At 33.7% G+C, this 19,355-nt stretch overlaps 1 protein-coding gene across 1 annotated transcript; it reads left to right on the plus strand.

The window, feature by feature from the left end:
* Positions 1-283: 283 nt before the first annotated feature.
* On the plus strand, positions 284-19,047 carry LOC109597266 (B-cell lymphoma/leukemia 11A). The gene is made up of 3 exons (XM_020012909.2): positions 284-711; positions 11,346-11,855; positions 15,354-19,047. The coding sequence occupies exons 1-3, from the start codon at positions 675-677 to the stop codon at positions 17,309-17,311; spliced, it is 2,505 nt and encodes an 834-aa protein (XP_019868468.2). The 5' UTR covers positions 284-674; the 3' UTR covers positions 17,312-19,047.
* Positions 19,048-19,355: the final 308 nt, after the last annotated feature.

Here is a 19,355-nt window from a genome sequence, read left to right on the forward strand (position 1 = left end):
TTGAAATCATAAAAATGCTTGAATAATTTCGAAACTATAGATATGTAAACAATAAATGTTCGATATGATGCATCAATATGCATATCAATAAATCTAAAGTTAAATTACTTCCGATATTGGTACAAGTGTAAGGTATACGTCATCTTACCGCTATACCGGAGTTACCCGGAAGATCTAACTACCCATCGGGCATCTCCCCACTCCGGGTAGTTAGGATATGTGAACATCGCGCGCATCCCTCAGTCTAGGCCTTCTAGGACCGTTGGCTAGCAAATAGCCCGCACGAAGAAGAGCGATCCAAGTCGAAGGGCTACGAATGTAGCGGCCCGCTTCATATGACCGCCCGCTACGATATCACAAGCGCGTGGCCTGCTACATGGTCAACATCTGTGGTCCAGGGAGTCTTTGGACAACAACACGCACACCACGAACTGTCAGGACTTAGCTGCGTCGATTGCTGCGATGGCTTCAGTGATGTGCTGAGAGGACAACAAGTGTTTGTGAATACCACTGACATTTGACAATGTTTACTGTTTACTATTAGTTATCAACATTGTTGTCAGTGAATAGTGTATATTATTGTGTTTTAATTTATTCGAGGACATAACACCAAGTGGACATGGACTAGCAGTACATTTTTTTGGTGACTCCAAGAGACAATAATTTCAGCCAAAATGAGAATTAAAATGCCAGCAGTTCGCATCGCTCAAGGTAAGTCCCATCGCTTTCTTCAGTACCTTAAAATAGCAAAGAAAACATGAGCCGCAGGAAATTTTCCCGCTACAGGAAAAAATTCAGGTGAAACGACTGCAATATCATTTCTATTTCAGGATATATGCAATAAAATTTGTCATTCTCTTATCAAATATCAAACAAACTAATATTAAAATAATTATACTCTCCATTAAACAATACTTATAAATAAATCCGTGGTACTTACTTTAGTATGTGTTCACATTAAAATCCCTCAAGTCGAAAAACTTTGTTTGTCTATGTGTATGTGTCAAATATCGGATCAAAAATTCCCGACGCGACATTTAAAACTTCAACTGAACAACTAAAAGCACGTGGCTGAAACGTTTCTTAATTAAGCAAAGAAAAGAGTGGAATAATTCACTTATAACAAAAAGTTATAATAATGATTTTCAGGCTGTGTCTTGCGCATACTTTTTACTTGAGCAAATTTCAGTCTTCTTTAGAATTTTACAGTGTTCACTTCTCTCCCTTGAGCGCTCTGAAATGAATCAGTTCAGTGCAGTGCTCCTAACTTTTTCCAATTAAAACATTGATAATTGTGCTTATTTTATGTTGTATGAAGTGTGACGTGATGTATTTGTGGTATTTGCAACGGAAATGTATTTTATGGTTCTGCGTTCTATCACAATTTTCAAAATTTTAATAGGTATTTTTACTATTATATTTTATATATAAGTAACTGTACGCAATCGTATAATAATACATTTTTTGTTAACATACATTTAATGTGATAAGAATCAAAGGTAAACTGTAAAAATCACTTTTACAATGTAATATTGGTGAATGGTTCAGAAATAAACTCCTTCAACAAAATATTCTTTTCATTTAATACATCCCAATTAAATGCACGTAAATTATTTTTTTTTGAGCATAAAATAATCTCGCAAATTATTTTCGTTGGACATAAAGAAGTGTGCAGTAAGTGTGTCCAAAAGAACAACGAGGGGAAGACACACGACACTACTTTGCGTACCATCTTCTTTTAAATATCCCTGCGATAATTAATGCAATAGACACACGTTATCTACCTGTTTGACTTCCCACTTAGTAGTTTTTTTAAGTGTGGTCCCGTCAAAGGGTCAAATTTGGAAGGGTTGCGTCTTTTTAGTGGTGTAGGAAGTCCAGTTCAACCCCTTGAAGTTCGCACGATCTTTGGTCAGTTTGAAAATTTCTATCAGGTATGGAAATTGTAACGGAAAGTTAATTAGTTGTATTGTCCGGTCACCCTTTTCTAGAAATACATAAAAAATATGTATGAATGATTTGCTTGACTTGATTTAAAATATCTAATAATGTAATTGATCAGCAAATTTATGTAAAACGCCGGAAGTAACAATTAGAAGTTATCGGGGGTAGTGAAATATACATTTAAAAAAGTTGATAATCTCTTCCATGGTTGACCGGTCACCCTTCAATTAAACGATTGCTGGACATCCGTATGGACACTACCCTCTTTTTACGGGCTTCGCATGAACTGTATGCCACCTGCACTTACTAATTAATGCATACGAACCGAGAAGTTAATTCTAACAAATATTCACTAAAACGGACCCGTTCAAATAACGTACCTCTCATATTTTCAAATGATTCCTTTATTCGGTTTTTCAATTTTTATCCGATTTTATTCAATGTAATTCGATATTTTAATTTCACGTCCGTTTCTGCATATCAAATTTTCCAAATTGTTATGTTTCTTCCTGTAATATAATACTTATTACCTACGTAAAGTACATAAAACTTGGTAGGAAGTTACTAAAAATGCGCCAACGAAATAATACATTCAATAATGAATTCAAAACGAGTAGGTATGTGTTCACTTGGTTTTAATTTTCAATCTGTTCAAATATTGATTCATAGTTCAACAAAAAATATACATTCTCGTTCACACAAACCATTAATTGGTCAATTTGTTTTCGTCTAGAATATCGTTGTTTAAATATTATCCAGGTGCACCACAGACTGATGATAAGTTTCAATTATTTTTGTTAATTTCAATGAATGTTGCTTTGAACCTATTACACAATATTATGTCAGTTAAGTCTTGGAGTCCAAATATCAGTACCTCTAAAATAAAGAGCAATAATTAATTGATAGGTATTTACTTTGACCAATTAAAACTTGAACATCCCATCGATCAATGAATAGGTTGTTTATTTCTAATTGTTCCAATTACCAAAGGCACTGTGTGTTTAAACATGCCATTAAACTTCTGATTGCATATAAGTTTTGTGCTCAATATATTTTATCATTTTGCTACATTGGTAAAGTATTGAAGTATTTCTCATTCCGTTAACCAGACTAAGCACGTCACACATTCGTTATCAGGTTAGGTAAATAGTGTGCTAGGATACAGATTATCAGGTTTTAAATATGATTCATAAGAGTTTCCAGATATATTTGGAATTACATTAAGTAATATTTATGTGTGGCAAATTTTACTACGTTACATCCTCAAAAATGTTCAGGGGAATATGTCTAGTCATTCTTGGGCCGAACGATTCTTTTTTTACTTAGACTGGACAAAGAGTTAGGATTTGACGGTAGTATGGTTGTTTTAAAGAGACCTCAACCAAGTGGAACACTGCGGAAGAGCGATTTCTTGCCGGACGAAGCGAAGAATTGCACCTACAAAACTTTTAGAGGTTGCAGGAGATGCAGTTTTAACACCTAGATATTCCTACAAAAAAAAAAAACACTCAGCAATGATTTTACAACTAATTAATTTATTTTTAACTAATTTAGAAGGTAAAATAACCTTAGAACAAAATAATCATGCAAGGTTTATGCTGTATGCAATGTGATGTTTCTACTTTAATGTTTAACCTTCTATGATTGTACACTCGAGTATAAAGCTGTGAGATCCGTAATGTGGTCCGTTTAAATGTCATAGGGTCGATTTGGTCAGCATGAAGCCATGACTTGGTATTTATGGATGCGGTTTCTTCAGCTTGTAACATCGAACAATGTCAAGACGATTGTGACTTATTACGAGGGAATATTGATTGGATGACCATCTCTCTCTTTGTGTTGCATATTCAATTACAACTTTAATTTTTATTATAATATACACCAACTAAAAGATTGCCAATTGGCACTTTCAGAAATGTCATACACATTAAGTTACGATCATATTAGTAGTTAACGGCATTATACTATTAGTAGTGTTTTAAAAAAGCGACACTAATTATCTTTTAATGGTCCATTTTAAGTATTTATTTCGCTTTTCTTGGAGCAATTCTTATTGTATATTTTTCAATTTCATGTAATAACTGCACAAATACAAGTGTGGGTATATTTGGTTCGTACTAGTATAACTAACAATAAACTAAATCTAGCTGCATTTTTTTAAATTACCAATTTCAATATAATTTTCATAGGAAAATATTAAGTTTTCTTTTTCATTCATGATAAATAAACAAATTTATTATATATCAATATATTTTAGATTGTTTTCGATTAAATTAATTGCTTTTTTCAAACTCGAAGACTTTTTTTATGTCTTTTACAACGACAAATTATAAATCCATTAAAGGCAAATTTATTGTGGTTTATTGAATTAGTGACTGTAGAAACGGCGTTCTTTACAATTTGGTTCGGAAATTGAAATTTTGCGGTCGCCACAAAAATGATTTCATTTAACATATGAAAAATGAATGATTATCACTTATTTATTTTGAGTTATATAAAATTGTAGTCTACCAATAAACCGTTTTCACATTGAATTTTATCATAATTATTACTGAAGGTTTTTGTAATGCAATATGCTTGTGGACAGTGTGGCGGTTGTTAATATTATCTTATCACGTTTATGCGTCCTAAACAGCCCGCACCTTATCTAAGGTAAACACAACTCACCTAATTCTAAAAACTTCTATAGATATCTTCAGCGCGACAAATTATACATCAATCAGCATGACATTTTTTTTTAATGATGATATGATTTTTCTAATAATCAGCTGTCATCGACAATTCTGAATATTACATTTTATATTATCTTCAAAATATTGTCGTGAACACTATTGAACAAAATTTTGTTACTATTTATAAAGTTTTAAAAATAGTTTTACTATAATCTGTTCACAGTATTTTCTTAGTTTCTTAGGGTTGTTGCATTTGTTTTTTAGGTATAAAAGTACCTAATGTTTTTTGAAAAAAGAACAACGATAATTTTAGCCCTAACACTAAAAGTAAAAATTTGATTAGTATCAAATTATCTTCAGTATGCCTATAAATAAGTAGCACACCATTCAAGTTTTTATCGGACATTTTAAATTATCGAAAGAATCCTAACGTCTTCATGCATAATATGGCGAATTAATTGTTACGTTAGAAGCAATTCCGTTATTGGACGACTGCAAACAATTAATCGACAGGGTACAATTCTTGGTCCAATGGTCTCCCGTGGAATAATGGGAGCACAGTTTTCCTTTATTCAATACCCGTTCCATAATTATAAGTCACCATAATGATGTCAAAGTATTATGGAGGGCATGTTGGTTATTTGGCACATGTATGTGCATTTCAATACAAAATTTATTAAAATCATAAGACAAATTGATTTGCAGATTTGATTTTATCAGTATTATCTTTTGTTAATTTATTTATAACATTAAAAAATGCGTGACTGACGTTAAAAATCAATATCATCCAAAATGATGTATAATTTAGTACACCCCATATATATTTTTCTCTTGTTTGGCTATCGTAATTTATGTATTGTTGATCGAGATTCAATTCTGCGTGTCTTGGCAATGTTAACAAACGTAAGGGAACTTGGAAGCCAAAGATATTGATCGGAGATTTTAGATATGTATCTAATTGATGACCTGAAGAATGGCCGATAGTAAATCTTTAAGTCAACGATATTAAATTGGAAATAATACACCATTTACCAGCTAAACTCCTTTTTAGTTGTTATGCAGAGTAAGGGAACATATTTATAAGCAAATTGTGCATAGCCCTATACGGAAAACAAGTGCCAATATATCTGGGAACCTGCAGTGAAAATAAATGTTGGATTTTGTTTATACATGCCAAAGATTTAGATCTGTTGAGTGTATAATTTTTAACACTTTGCAAATTTTATCGATTTCTAAATCTATGATAAAACAAAGTTTATAAATTAATCTTTAATAAGCAATAGCAGAGGAGAAATTGGTCAGTTTCAGCTAATTATAAATACTTAATTAGTAAAGTTCAAAATTACTCCAAGGCCACTGGTCAATATGTTTCATTATTAATTAGATTATAACAAACTTTAGGCTGTAGGGAAAACGAGGCATATATTTATACAATTCTAACGATAACATTCAATTAAAAGGCAAATTGCTACCTAATGATTCTCTATAATTAATGATAATATTATTATTGTACAGTAGGTGTTAAAAAAAGTAGTAGTTCATCTAAATAAGTAACAAACGTATAAAAATAAAAATTCATAATAATTTGTTAACGTTTTTCAACTTTTTCACAGAACAAAAGGACTGCGTCAAAAGTTTTAATTTACTGCGAGTAGCAGGGAAGTTTTTTTTTTATTCCCTCACATGTTACTCGGATACAAACATCCAGTTAATTAATTACTGGAACACAATGAAATATGTTATTGCGAACCAAAAAACTTTTATATTGTGTCCGTATTTTATAATTTTTTGATTGAAATATCTGATCGATAATGAAAATTACATACATATACAGTCGACATTACCTTTTATTAATTTTATAGCAATCACTGTTTTAATCATTTTCAATTCCAAATGATTATTCTGATGCAATATACAAATAGCTTTACGAAACAAAGCTTTAGCGACCAGTATAATGTAAAAAAGATTGATGTCCACTTAATTGATGTCGAGCGATCTTATTTTGAATGCATTTAAATCAGGTTGTGTGGGGTCCGGCCCGTATTTGTTGATGTATACTTAGTAAAATAAATTTATGCTGTGAGGAGTATCTTCAATGCCAGAACAAAAGCAGAATTCTATTTTTACGACAATGCTTATGGAAACACATAAAAATCTATAAAAATTATAACCATTTCTATTCACCATTTAATTATCTGAGTATTCAATTTTAGTGTTTTTAATTCAGTATAATACTTAGAGATCCTACATCATATAAATCATTTATTACCTTCTTAAATTTATAATAAAAAGTTGTCATGTGTGGTTCAGACATCAAACACATTTTGATATAATCTGTTTAGATGAAAATGAATAAGATATCGATTAATTGTTATTAGCCCTTTTAGCATCAAGCCACAGTATTAGTTGTTAAGATGACCCGTAACGGTAGCAACGAACATACATGTGAACTTAATTCATTCAAGGTGTTCACCGGTTAAAACTCCCACGCTCTAGATCTATCGGAAGGAAAGGGTCACTATTCTTGGTCTTCAACACTTGTCGAAAGGGACAATGGTCAATTTTAACCTGCCTCAAAAGATCCCACACATACCTTTTGTGTGCTGATGGTATTTCTATTCAAACTTGTTTGGTCATTTATTGATATGGGATTTGGGTCAATTCATTTTGCAAAAATATCACATCACGTAGATTTTTTAGAATCTATGGATTACAACATGAAGTATTTTCAAAAAATTTACAATGTGCAAAAAAAACGTTACTAAAAACATATCTTCAACTGGTGTAATGTATAACAGAAGTAAAAAAAATCGGGGCCCACAAAGTGTTATTAATTTACGTCCCCCTAAAAGTCTCTGGGGGTAGCAAAGGAATTTTTTAAGTCTGGGGTCGCTCTGCGTGAGAAATAAAAAACTGTGGGGTCACGTTTTTTTCGCCAGGTAAAAAAACGGATATGCAAATGGTGAATTTTAATGTCCGGACCGAGTTTTAAGATTTTTTTTATTCGGATCATTGACTGCAATGTGTGGGAACTTCGGGGAATAAAAGATCAATTTCTTTCTATATTTTTTACGTTATAATCCGAAATTTGCGATGTCTTCCGAATTTTAAATACGTGTGAACAATAGAGGGTATGCTAGTTTAACGGTACTGTACCACCAATGTTTTTTTCCCTTCTAACGTCCACCTATATACAGTTTTTATATTATAATTCAAAATTTGCGATGTCTTTCGAAATTTTAAATACGTGTGAACAATAGACGATATGCTAGTTTAACGGTACCGTACCGCCAAATGTTTTTTTCCCATCTAACGTCTATCTCTCGATCATTTTTCATATTATAAACATGACGAATTGTAGTTACTGGGGCAAACAATTTCTATTATTATATTGATTTTAAAGGGTTGACCGCAGCGATTCCCACACATAGGTAAAGAATTCTACCTCCCACATCTGTCCTCATAATGTGCAAGGGTACAGTTACGCTCTATAAGGTTGTGTTGACAATATGATGGACAACGATTCTAACCGTTTATATATATATTTGAAAAATATCTTGATTAAACTGCATAAACATTAATATAAATAAATATATAAATAAATAAATGCTTGTTGTTTATAGAAGTCTAGAATTCTTATATGATTTTTTTTTCAATTATCAGCAACATACAGAAAAACAATGAGGGATATGATAATCCCACTCTTCGCCTGTTAGCCAATTTCCCATTCAACGTTTTTTTTTCTGTTGGGTTGTTTTTTACCTAGCGTCTATTGAATTGTGACCCCACACTATTTTTTAGCAGTACCTTGGGGTAGAGGGTCAGTACCCCCACCCCAGACTGCGACAGTCTACCTGTATCACGATATTCCCGTATGAATCAGTAGATGGTCAGCATCCCTTAGAGGAGCAACACATCAATGGTTTTAATATTAAGATTAGTTGTCAGTTGAAGTTTATTCGTTTTAGTTTTTAATGTTGGATTAGTTAGTTAAATTATGAGTGTAGAATACTATCTGAAAATGAAGATGTTTTGGAAATATCTGTCGGGTAAGTACTAATTAATTACAGTGAATAAACTTAACAAATCCGAATGATTTTTAAATGCATTCTCAGTGCTAACATTAACTAAGTAGTTCATATACATACTTTATAAGATCCTTCTTATCGCATATAAATTTTTCTGAAGCCAATTGTATCAATGGCCCTATTATATACAGACCCCACTTGATTAGAAATACTCGCCAGTGGTCTGATTAAAACAGATACTCGTATTTTCTGTCACATAATGTCCAGAAAGAGTGCTTTGGAATTACTTTATTGCTTCTCAGCAGTGACAAACGAACATCAGGTCGCGACATTTACTGCCTGAATTCTCCAAGTCTTCATTTTATGCGACTTTTTAAACATTAATTAACTTTTATGTGCACTTTTGGAAAACTTCACCAATAGTTTTACCGAGATTACGTATTTGAATTTGTTTAACATACTTTTTTTAATATTTATTAAATTAAATTTGTTGTACATTGTAATCCAATTTATTATGAGATATTCAATTATTCTGAACTTCGATATATCCTGTTTTTCAACAAATAAAAGAGATAACTTTAACTTAATTTTTGTATTAGTATAACTTTAGTCGGGCACATATTAAATTAAGTCCTTTGATAAAGTGACAAGCGAACCTCAAGAGGCCAAACAATCTGATTACAGTGACCACCTTCAGGCTACATGTGGAAAAAAACACAATCATATTAACGTTTCATGCCAGATACGATGTGTTTCACCCAAAAAAATGTACGTGATAACGTATAGTAAATAAGATATCAATTTAAATAAAATATACTTGACAACCGTTATTAATTTCATTAAATATTGAGGATTTTTAATAAACGTTTTACAAATATTTATATTACATACAAAACAATTCTGATTATTTAAATTTTTAAAAATAGCACATTTTTAATTTCAATAATTTTTAAGTTTCAATTGGATTTTTAAGTTTTCTAACATTAGTAAGATGCTCAGTGAATGTTCAAGTCAAAATACTTTTGATTTGAATAATAGATAAATTTATTTTTGAGAACTTAATTTTCATAAAGGATGATTTAATTAACCTCACAATAATTTAGGATTTTTCTAAAAATTATACTTACGTGTGCCACACATGAAAATATTTCTGAAATATGAATAGCTCGTGTTGTTTTATTATAAAAAAATCGGTATTTTGACTAACCATTTGCTTGGTACTTTTTGTGGCTGGACACAAATACAGATCCAACAAAACAGTAAGGACATTATGTTCGGTAAATTAAGTCTCCCCATATAGAACTCATTCATTAAGAGTATGTCCAGGTGCCATGTGAACCACTACAAAAGAATTGAAAACAACGGTTGCATATTGTCCAAACCCCTTTAGGGCGTATCTCATTTTTCGCAGTCTTGCTGCGCTCTTATAAACAAATGCAGTATACAACTGGACTTAAACGAATTGTAAATGCGAAATTTACAAATGAACTAAATACACTCTTTCCTTATAGCAAAGACCAAACAAAAAAAAATCCTTGCCAAACGTATTTTAATATCCTGAAGCTCTGAAAATATCTTACTTGATTTCCTGAAAAGAACATCTAAGGGACTGGTCAGGTAAGGTCAGGTATATATTTTTTTCAGCCAACCGCTGTAGGCAGCGGTCACCCCTTAGGATTGACCACTCCCCTAACTGACCAATAGCCTGCGCATGATGCTTCACCTTCCTTTACACACATGATCCTTTATCCTTATTGGTCTTTCCAACTGGACAGTGGTCACAAACCTCGCTTACTATTGTACTACAATGTACGCCCTAAAAGTATTGTTGATAGACCTATCTTTATAACGATTTATCATCGAAATAAAAGTTTATATAAGGGAAAGAAAATTGTAAGAGATATAGATATTATATTGGCTATTTCGACATCAATATATATTGTAATATATTCTATTGGCATTTGATAGAAATTTGGTGGGGACAGATTGATTGTTCTGATAACAGTAATTTGGAACAAGGGTTTGAATTAACTAGCGTCCTACGTTATCTTCCACATTAACTTGTCACCAATTATACTACAACAAGCTTTTCTATTTATAATTTTTAGATACAGTTTATATTTAGACATGTATTGGTAATTCCAGTTGTAAAATATTTAGTTGTGTAGAACTTATTCGGCATATTTCAAAGTAATTCGAGAACAAAAGATTTCCCAATCACGGTTTGACGGCCCTTATTATTCTCGCTGAACTAGGGTCATGTTGTCCAGAAACAATGAACGGCTAGTCCATCCTTAAGACAAAAGGAGTAATTTTTGCATACGACCGCACCGTATTGATTTCGTAAAACAGCTGCGAATCTCTCGCCCACCCCCCAATGTGGCAGGGTGTCGTAATGACACTCAACAATCCAGGGTTACACACCCTTCACCCCGCCAATAATCAGCCCCCGTTGCGATTAGCAATCAACATTCTGTTCGATCCATATTTTTAATTGTCCAACTTTACGGGGAGGCACGTCCGACGCCTGGTATGATTCTATTTAATAATGCTGGTACTATAAACAAGATTTAAAATATTCTTTTTGTCCAAAATTTTTTATGACAGAAAGTATAATACAAACTTTAATCAATTTTATTGGGATGACCAGATTTAGAATTGGTAATAAATATGTGATTATATTTTATTCTTTTTTTTTCAGCTGATTCTGATGGTTCAGACACGGACTCTCATCAGGATATACTTACATGCGGTGTGTGCCAAAAACATTTCGCCCTATCGGATATAGTGCGTTTCATCCAACACAAAATTCAAACTTGCAATAAAGAAAACTTTGGGCAATGTTTCCAAAATTCAGACCGAGAACGTGATAACGATGACAGTGCTTTGCCATTGTCGACGATTAATAGTAGAAGACCAAGCATTTCTGCCCCAATTTCCGGAAAAAAGAACTTGGGAAATCGAGTGCACACACCACCACCTGCATCTCCCCGATTACCGGCACCTGGAGATCTTTGTGTTGATGGAGCTGCATCTTCGACACCAAAGAGACGAGCCAGCAGTCCTCTCACAAGTTCAAGTCTTGAGGAAGACATAAAGCCAACCATTAAACAGGAGCGGATTGACGCGTCCATGTCACCCGATGAGAGCAGTGGTTGTAAAAAATCAAGAACGGAAGTTGCAGATGCAGAGTCCAACACAACGCACAGTGGTAAGTACCTACGCTAGTCTCCCACGTCCGCCGACCATATTTTTATCCATAATTTCAAGCATCACTTAATTGAAAACAAACGATAACCATCAGAAATGCTTTTGTCAGTTTTTCCATATGCAATGTCCAGAGATTAACCCTTTCAGAGGGCATATGTCACCCTCTAAATTTTATCTAATAGACGCACTGGACCGTATCGAAAATTTTAAACTTCTTTATTCATATGAGGGTTCGTTTGTGCGTTCCTTGTCCTGTGTATGGGACAATGAGCGTTTGTGACTACCACACTGATAATCTAAAAATTTGGTCATGCATATTCGACTGACTTGTTTAATTATTTAATTACATGATTTTTCTTCGCGAATCGTAAGTGGTGTCAACCAAGTGGAATAATTAATTATACGAAGTAATATCAGATGTAAGACGTCAATAATTTATCTCGAGTTTCGTAACGTAATATATGCCCACCTAATTTAAAATTTAATAATCCTGCGGCAATAAATTGAGTAGACAAACGACCTGATTATAACCAATACGCTTCGCCTTTCGGTAAATAATATTTTCATGTAGATAATATCCTTTTTTACACTACAACGTGCCACCACCGTCTGTACCTGTTAGGGTGTCAAGTGTCATATAACCCGCGGCGTTTAAATTAGCAAAATGTCAGCCTTACACAAGCTACGTGGTGTCACCAGCTACGTTTAATAGGTTCCTTCGAGTCACACACACGCATAGGAAACGTCAACTATTTGCGAATAAACCCTTCAAATCTTCCAACGCTTAATCGATATATCAACATATCTCCGGATTTCGTTGACAGCAAAAGGGTAAATCGTACGATATTGTTCATCCGATTGTCAGTTATTATTTGGCATATGTCGAACCTGGACATGATAAATTCACTAAAAATATATACTTTTTAAAACTATCGCAGTAACTGGTAGTCACGGATAATTTAACTTTTCAATTACAGATGTATTGAATAGATTTTAATCACCACCTAGATCAATGCACTTTAAAACTGGCCTGTCAAAGTAAAATGTTGCCGTTAGGAGACCCATACATCATATGTCTCAATAGATTATATACTTAATGCTTAGATAAAACCGGGAATGACCGCGATATTCAAATTTTTAAGCTCCGGTTTCTTTGTGTGGTGTCCAAAACCCCTATCACGCATTCAACTTACGGCTAGCTACTTCATATCCCCATTCCAGTGTTGCGGATAAAACGACCCTTGCAAAAAATTTTTACGTCGGTTCGAGTTTTAAGTTCATACTAAACCACTTAAAAATTTTTTATTATAACGTATATATCTGATTATCTTAACAAATATAATAAAATTCAAATTTCTGTTACAAAATAGTAATTTTTTAAAGTGAGTCCACTATAAGTAAGCATATAATTTTTGTAATGTCATTTATCACCTCACAGATATCATATAATAGATAGTGATAAACTAAATAATTAAACAAAAATTAAGCGACCGTCTAGACGTAAGGAAATATCGATGTCAGATGTGCCGCTACGTTACATCGTCGTACAGTTTAAGAATCCTGCAAGATGTTTCCAAACACCCCCAGACCACTCGGTCCTTTTCGTGATAAATAATCGTCGGTTCGTGGGCCCTTTGTGCTCAGTTCGCGGCCACATTTTAAACATATGCAAATGTTTCAAAAGCCAAAGCCGAGGTGGACCGTGAGCTGAAATTGTAAAGAGTTAGACGGACTAATGCTTTGAAAAAAGAGGATTAAGAGAAAATCCCATTCTCCGGTTGTGGCTAATGTGAAAACTTTTATTCTTTTTACATAATAAAAGTATCCCTTCTTTAAAATACGTTGAAAAACAATTTCACACTTAAGATTTCGACGTTAAACATTGTTAATAACTTAAAAAATTTAATATTCGTTTTGGTATATTTACATGTTCGTATCGTTTCATATGAAACAGAATACGTATTGGCTCAGTCGGTAAAAATATTGCGGCCGTCGCCTAAGGCTCACCGGAAAATCCTAAAACAGGAAGTATGTAGTATATCCGTTTTCGCAAACGTCCGGCCAAACGCTGCACCGTTTAGTCAAATCGATTTTGCTTAAATTACAAAAGAGAAGAGTAATAGCCGACACATTTTTGTCTTGCAAAGTTAAATATAAATAATTTGAGATATTCATACATATTGTAACACACAGATTTTTTTTTTATTGATAACAGTTGTTACAGTCGTGGTCAAATTGATGGTGTTTCCCCTCCGAATTTAATAAAGGGCTTTGAAAACTATCTTAAAATTATGGACTTACGGAGGGATGTATAATTCACCATATAGAATTTCAAATTGCCACGTTTTTAACAGTTGTTACAGATTTGAATGACGTATGTGATGATTGATTTCAACCCCAGTGAATATATTGCTGTAAATAGTAATATCCACAAGAAGTTGACAACACAAAAAATATCTTTTTTAATTATATGTAATAATCTGGGAGCGAAACTAAATATTAAAAATAAAATAATCAATGATAGGTTACCAATTTTTAAAATTTTATTTTTTATATTTCCTGTCTCATTTCTTAAGCGTGCTCCAACGGGCTTCTTGAACACAATATGTTAATAAGGTCTTGCCTAATAAATTAACCGAAACTGGTTTGACAGAATCCACACGCGTTAGGCGTCAACAAAAAATCATCCCAACCGAATGATTAATAAAACAGGGGATACTTACAGTCGCCGACCAGGTATTACCTTTGTGTTACACGCGTGTACCGGTTATCACATGCTCATCTTAATTATGTACGGTGTGCATCTTTTTTACCGACCTAACGTAGAGACAAGATACCTAGGGGGAAGGTATTAAATAATCTGTGCGCGTGCTACACACGATCGAATTATTTTCATTATGTACCCTTTCAGTTTGTTTCCACCCATACCAGATTTAATATATCCATTGTTAAACCTATCGGCACATTTCATAGACGGCTGCAAGTAAATGATTTTTTTATGGTTTTAGGTGTATCTCGAATAACCGTGTTCATTCTTATTAATACCGACATCCGTTCACTAACTTTGACTTCGCGATTTGCTCAGTTATGCGTAGTTCCCTGTCTTATTGTCAACCTTAAAAATAAAGAAGAAAATTCACAGTCGGGTCACGTAAAACACACCCTATGCCCGGTTGAGTTTCAACTGTGCCGGCAATTTTTCATCAGCGATTTTTCAGTATGTTATTATTTTCAGTAATAACTGGGGGTGTAGCGGTAATGTTCTGTCAACATGTGACCACAAAAACGTATGTAGATAGCCAATGGTGTGATATGGGCATTTAAATTGATTTATTCACCACTTGGAGTTTAAACTTTCCCCTTATTTCCACTATGTTTAAGGTCATTGAATTGTTTGACAAAAGCTTTTACGGTACCAATTTTAATGTAATTATTTAATTGAAAAATTTAGAAATAAATACACGAGTTGCAATGCTCATGTTTACTTCTTTTGTTCCAGAACCCAGCAACTATGTGTGTTCCACCTGTAAAGCCAGACTGCACTCTGCTTGGAGGCTGGTACAACATGTGCAACATTCCCATGGAATGAAAATATACGTAGAAAGCTCACCGACCAGTAGTAAGAACGGAAATAACAACAACCACAGTTCCTCGAGTACAAGCAGTAGTACATCAGGATGTTCCTCTGGCGGCGTACCTTCGGCACCCACGCCAAACATGAGACATCATCTTTTACCACCCCCCGATTTACACAATCCATTTGGAGTTGGCGGTTTGCTCAGATTGCCAATACCGCCACTAAACCATGGCAGTATTCCGCCAACACCGTTATTTTCACGACCCGAACACCACTATCGAATCGATCAATTAGTATCCGAACAGTTCCGCAACCACGGTTTAAACTTGGCAGCTGCTGCCGCTTCACTGGCAGCAGGTGGTGTACCTCCTCCACACACAAACTTTCCGTCACCCGCGGAAAGAAGTAGTAGTATCCCTTCAAGGGAAAGAAGTACTCCAATTATGAACCAATCCAATATAAACATGGAACCACAGTTGGATTTTTACTCGCAGCGGCTAAGGCAGTTGGCTGGTACAACTAGCCCCGGGGTGGCCGCTCAGGTCAGTTCTCCTAGTCCCCGGAAACTTTCTCCCCCCTTTTCCCCTCAACTTACCACAACCACCACAACAACAAATAATACTAGCTCTAGTAGTACAGCTAGTAATAACAATAACAACAATAATAATAACAGCACTGGTAGCAGTCGGCCACCTAGTGTGTCACCACAAAACAACAAAGACGAACAACAGTTGATTAATATAAATACTCCAAGATCAGCATCAACTCCCCCAGGGAAGCCAGGCAGTCCGAGAAATGCTACTTCACAAGACGCCATTCACAATTGCGAATATTGTGGTAAAAAGTTCCGTTACTTGAACAACCTTGAAGTTCATAAAAAGACTCATACTGGAGAATTGCCGTACAAATGTACCGTTTGTGATCACGCATGCTCCCAAAGTTCTAAACTAAAACGGCACATGAAAATTCATCGAACACCCGAAGATCGTACTAGTAACGCTGGATCAGTTGAAACAATCGATGGAGACGAAAGCGAAGATGAAGACATGGAAGATGAAGAGGAGGAGGAAGAGGAAGAAATGGATGCCGAAGAAGAGGAAGCTGAGGATTTGAGTGTGCCAGCATCGAAAAGTTCTACCAATCCATCCGCTTCTCTGGTGGGCGAACTCATGGATAAGTTTGGTCTTAGCAATATTGCCCAATACAGTGAGGCGTATAAACAGGCTCTGCAAGAATCGAATTCCGCGTTAAAATTCCAATTAGGCAGCAAGGATCGAGACAATAACAACACAACAATAAATAATCAATTAAAAATGAGGGAGGACTACGCCAAAGGTTTACTACCAGTACCCACACCACAGCCTCTGCCGCTATTTCCTCCCTTCAACGATAGTTTTGATCCTGCGAAGCGACTGAAACTGGAGATGGATCGTGGAGACTGGTGGTTGCCCGGGTTGCCCAGAGAATCGAAAGGAATTCCCGGGCCAAGCGCCCTCCTGCCCAACCCTTTATTGAAGAAGGATTCCAAAAGAAACGATACATGTGAATATTGTGGCAAAGTCTTCAAAAATTGCTCTAACTTAACAGTGCACCGTCGATCACACACTGGTGAAAAACCTTACAAGTGCGAATTATGTTCCTACGCATGCGCGCAGAGTTCCAAACTCACACGACACATGAAAACACACGGGAGAGTTGGAAAAGACGTTTACCGGTGTAGGTTTTGTGAAATGCCGTTCTCTGTTCCGTCTACTTTAGAGAAGCACATGCGTAAATGTGTTGTGAATCAAGGCAAGGGACACATGTTGGGGGCAATGTCGACGATGCTATCCGCTGACGAAGATTCTTCCGCCAGTATAACGTCGAAAGAAGCAACATGATTTTTTCCATGGGGTAATTTAAGATTACCCCCGCCGCCCTCAAGTCTTACGTACTAACTAGTCCATAAACTATAGGAAATATGTGTTAACTTTGAATGGTTTCAAATAGTGACACTTGTCACGGTCAGTTTAATTATTCGAATTTTGTTAAAAAAATAACGTTGGCCTGTACAAATATGTGTATTACTTGGTGACTGTTACAAGCCTAAAACAAGTTAAGTGAAATTAATCGTTCGTGTTTTCTTATTTCTTTTAATTTGTTTTCACAATTGCTCGTAACTATCACTTACTTATATGCTAAATTATCAAAGCAGTTTTTTAATGTTATTTTGCCTCCTGCTTATTTATTTGTATTAAAGATTTTTATTTATTTAAAATATTGTTTATTACTTATTTAAATCTGTGTTATAATTAGTACATAAGTTCATAATGTTTAAATAGAAAAATGATAAAACGTACCGTGTTTTAATTTTTGGCATAAGTCTGATGTGGTTACCATTATTAGTGACATCGTGCATTTTAAGAAAATTGTTTAGTTTGTAAAGCACTGTATATAACCAATTGTACAAATTTGATCGCCAATCTTACGTGAAATAACAACAAATATTGGACTAGATCATGTTGTTTACTGTAACCGATACCAAAGCATTTAGTTATTTTAATTATTATTAAGTTTATTGCTGTATATTTGTAAATTAGGTACTAGATTTGTTGTTTGAGACTGACAGGTTTAAAGTTTTTTGGGTCTGAGGTTACAAACAAAGGCTTAGAAAATCTTTAAAATATTGTACATTCCTATCATATCATTTTTTGGCCAGTACTGCTAAACTGTAAATATAATTATCGACGTATACTATAATACAGGCCCTGCCTATTAAACGAAAATTGTCAATATTGTCGTGCCAATTGTTGTTTATTAGAAATATATGTTCATTCCAAATAAAAATTTCAATAAATGCATATTATGCAATTTATTGTTTATGTACGTTTATAATGAACTATTATCTGGTAAATAACATTCTGGTATTATATGTTCCAGTTTAAAATACCTACATGTTTTTCAAAATTAATCGGTGTTAGTAAAGTCCCTGTAACACAGGGTGATCATATAGAGTTAATGCAGGGGCAAAGAAATTTTCCTAAAAAAAAAGTATGTGTCTAATCACTAAAATTTAGTGGTAAACGAAAAAATTAGATGGTTTTGTATGCAATATTAGTGATATAAAAATATAATAAGGACCAGGGTCTAATGTCGTAGAAACACATTCATAATAGGTGAAACACCGTGTTATTATGGATTTCATCGCGTAAAAACGATTATATGTGTACATAGATAGTTAGAAGATTTGTTTAAATTAGTGTTTCATAAAAGTGGTTTACAATTTTTTGACTAAAATAAATGTTGAAATCCAGTATTAAACATGGTAAGACACCTTGTTTGGTGAATTCAGTAAATTTGTTTTTATTTTAGAAGTTATTTATTTGATTTTTGTTGAACGTAACCTTTTTAAAGTATCAACAAAATACTGATTCCATCATCGCGAAATAAATGTAACAGTAATTATTAATGTTAATATGTTATTTCGAATATTTTTATTTATTTTAAATATGGCTGTAGTACTAAATACATGTACGATTAATTCGTATGTATTGAAAATCTACTTAAATATAACTGTGTTCCTATGCTGAACTTAATATTTCAGTGTGTATTAAATAAAATCTATTACAAATCAAAATTCTGTTTATTTCCTCTATATCCTTGTCATAAATTTGTGATTAAATGAAGGTAGGTAGAAAATTGTTACACATTTTTTTTTTTTTAAATTTTATTTCAGTGTCTATTAAGTATTTTAAATTAGTAATTAAAAATATAGCAAGATAATTAATAATTAATTAATTAGTCAATTAATACAACATATATAAAAATAATTATAAATACATTATTACAAATCAAATTCAATGGATCAAAAATTCATATTTAAAGATATTTTTATTAAATTAATAATTTTATAAAAAATATATAAGTAGATAATTATCACTCCAG

This window comes from Aethina tumida, chromosome 7 (assembly GCF_024364675.1).
Source record: "Aethina tumida isolate Nest 87 chromosome 7, icAetTumi1.1, whole genome shotgun sequence".
Taxonomy (NCBI): Eukaryota; Metazoa; Arthropoda; class Insecta; order Coleoptera; family Nitidulidae; genus Aethina; species Aethina tumida.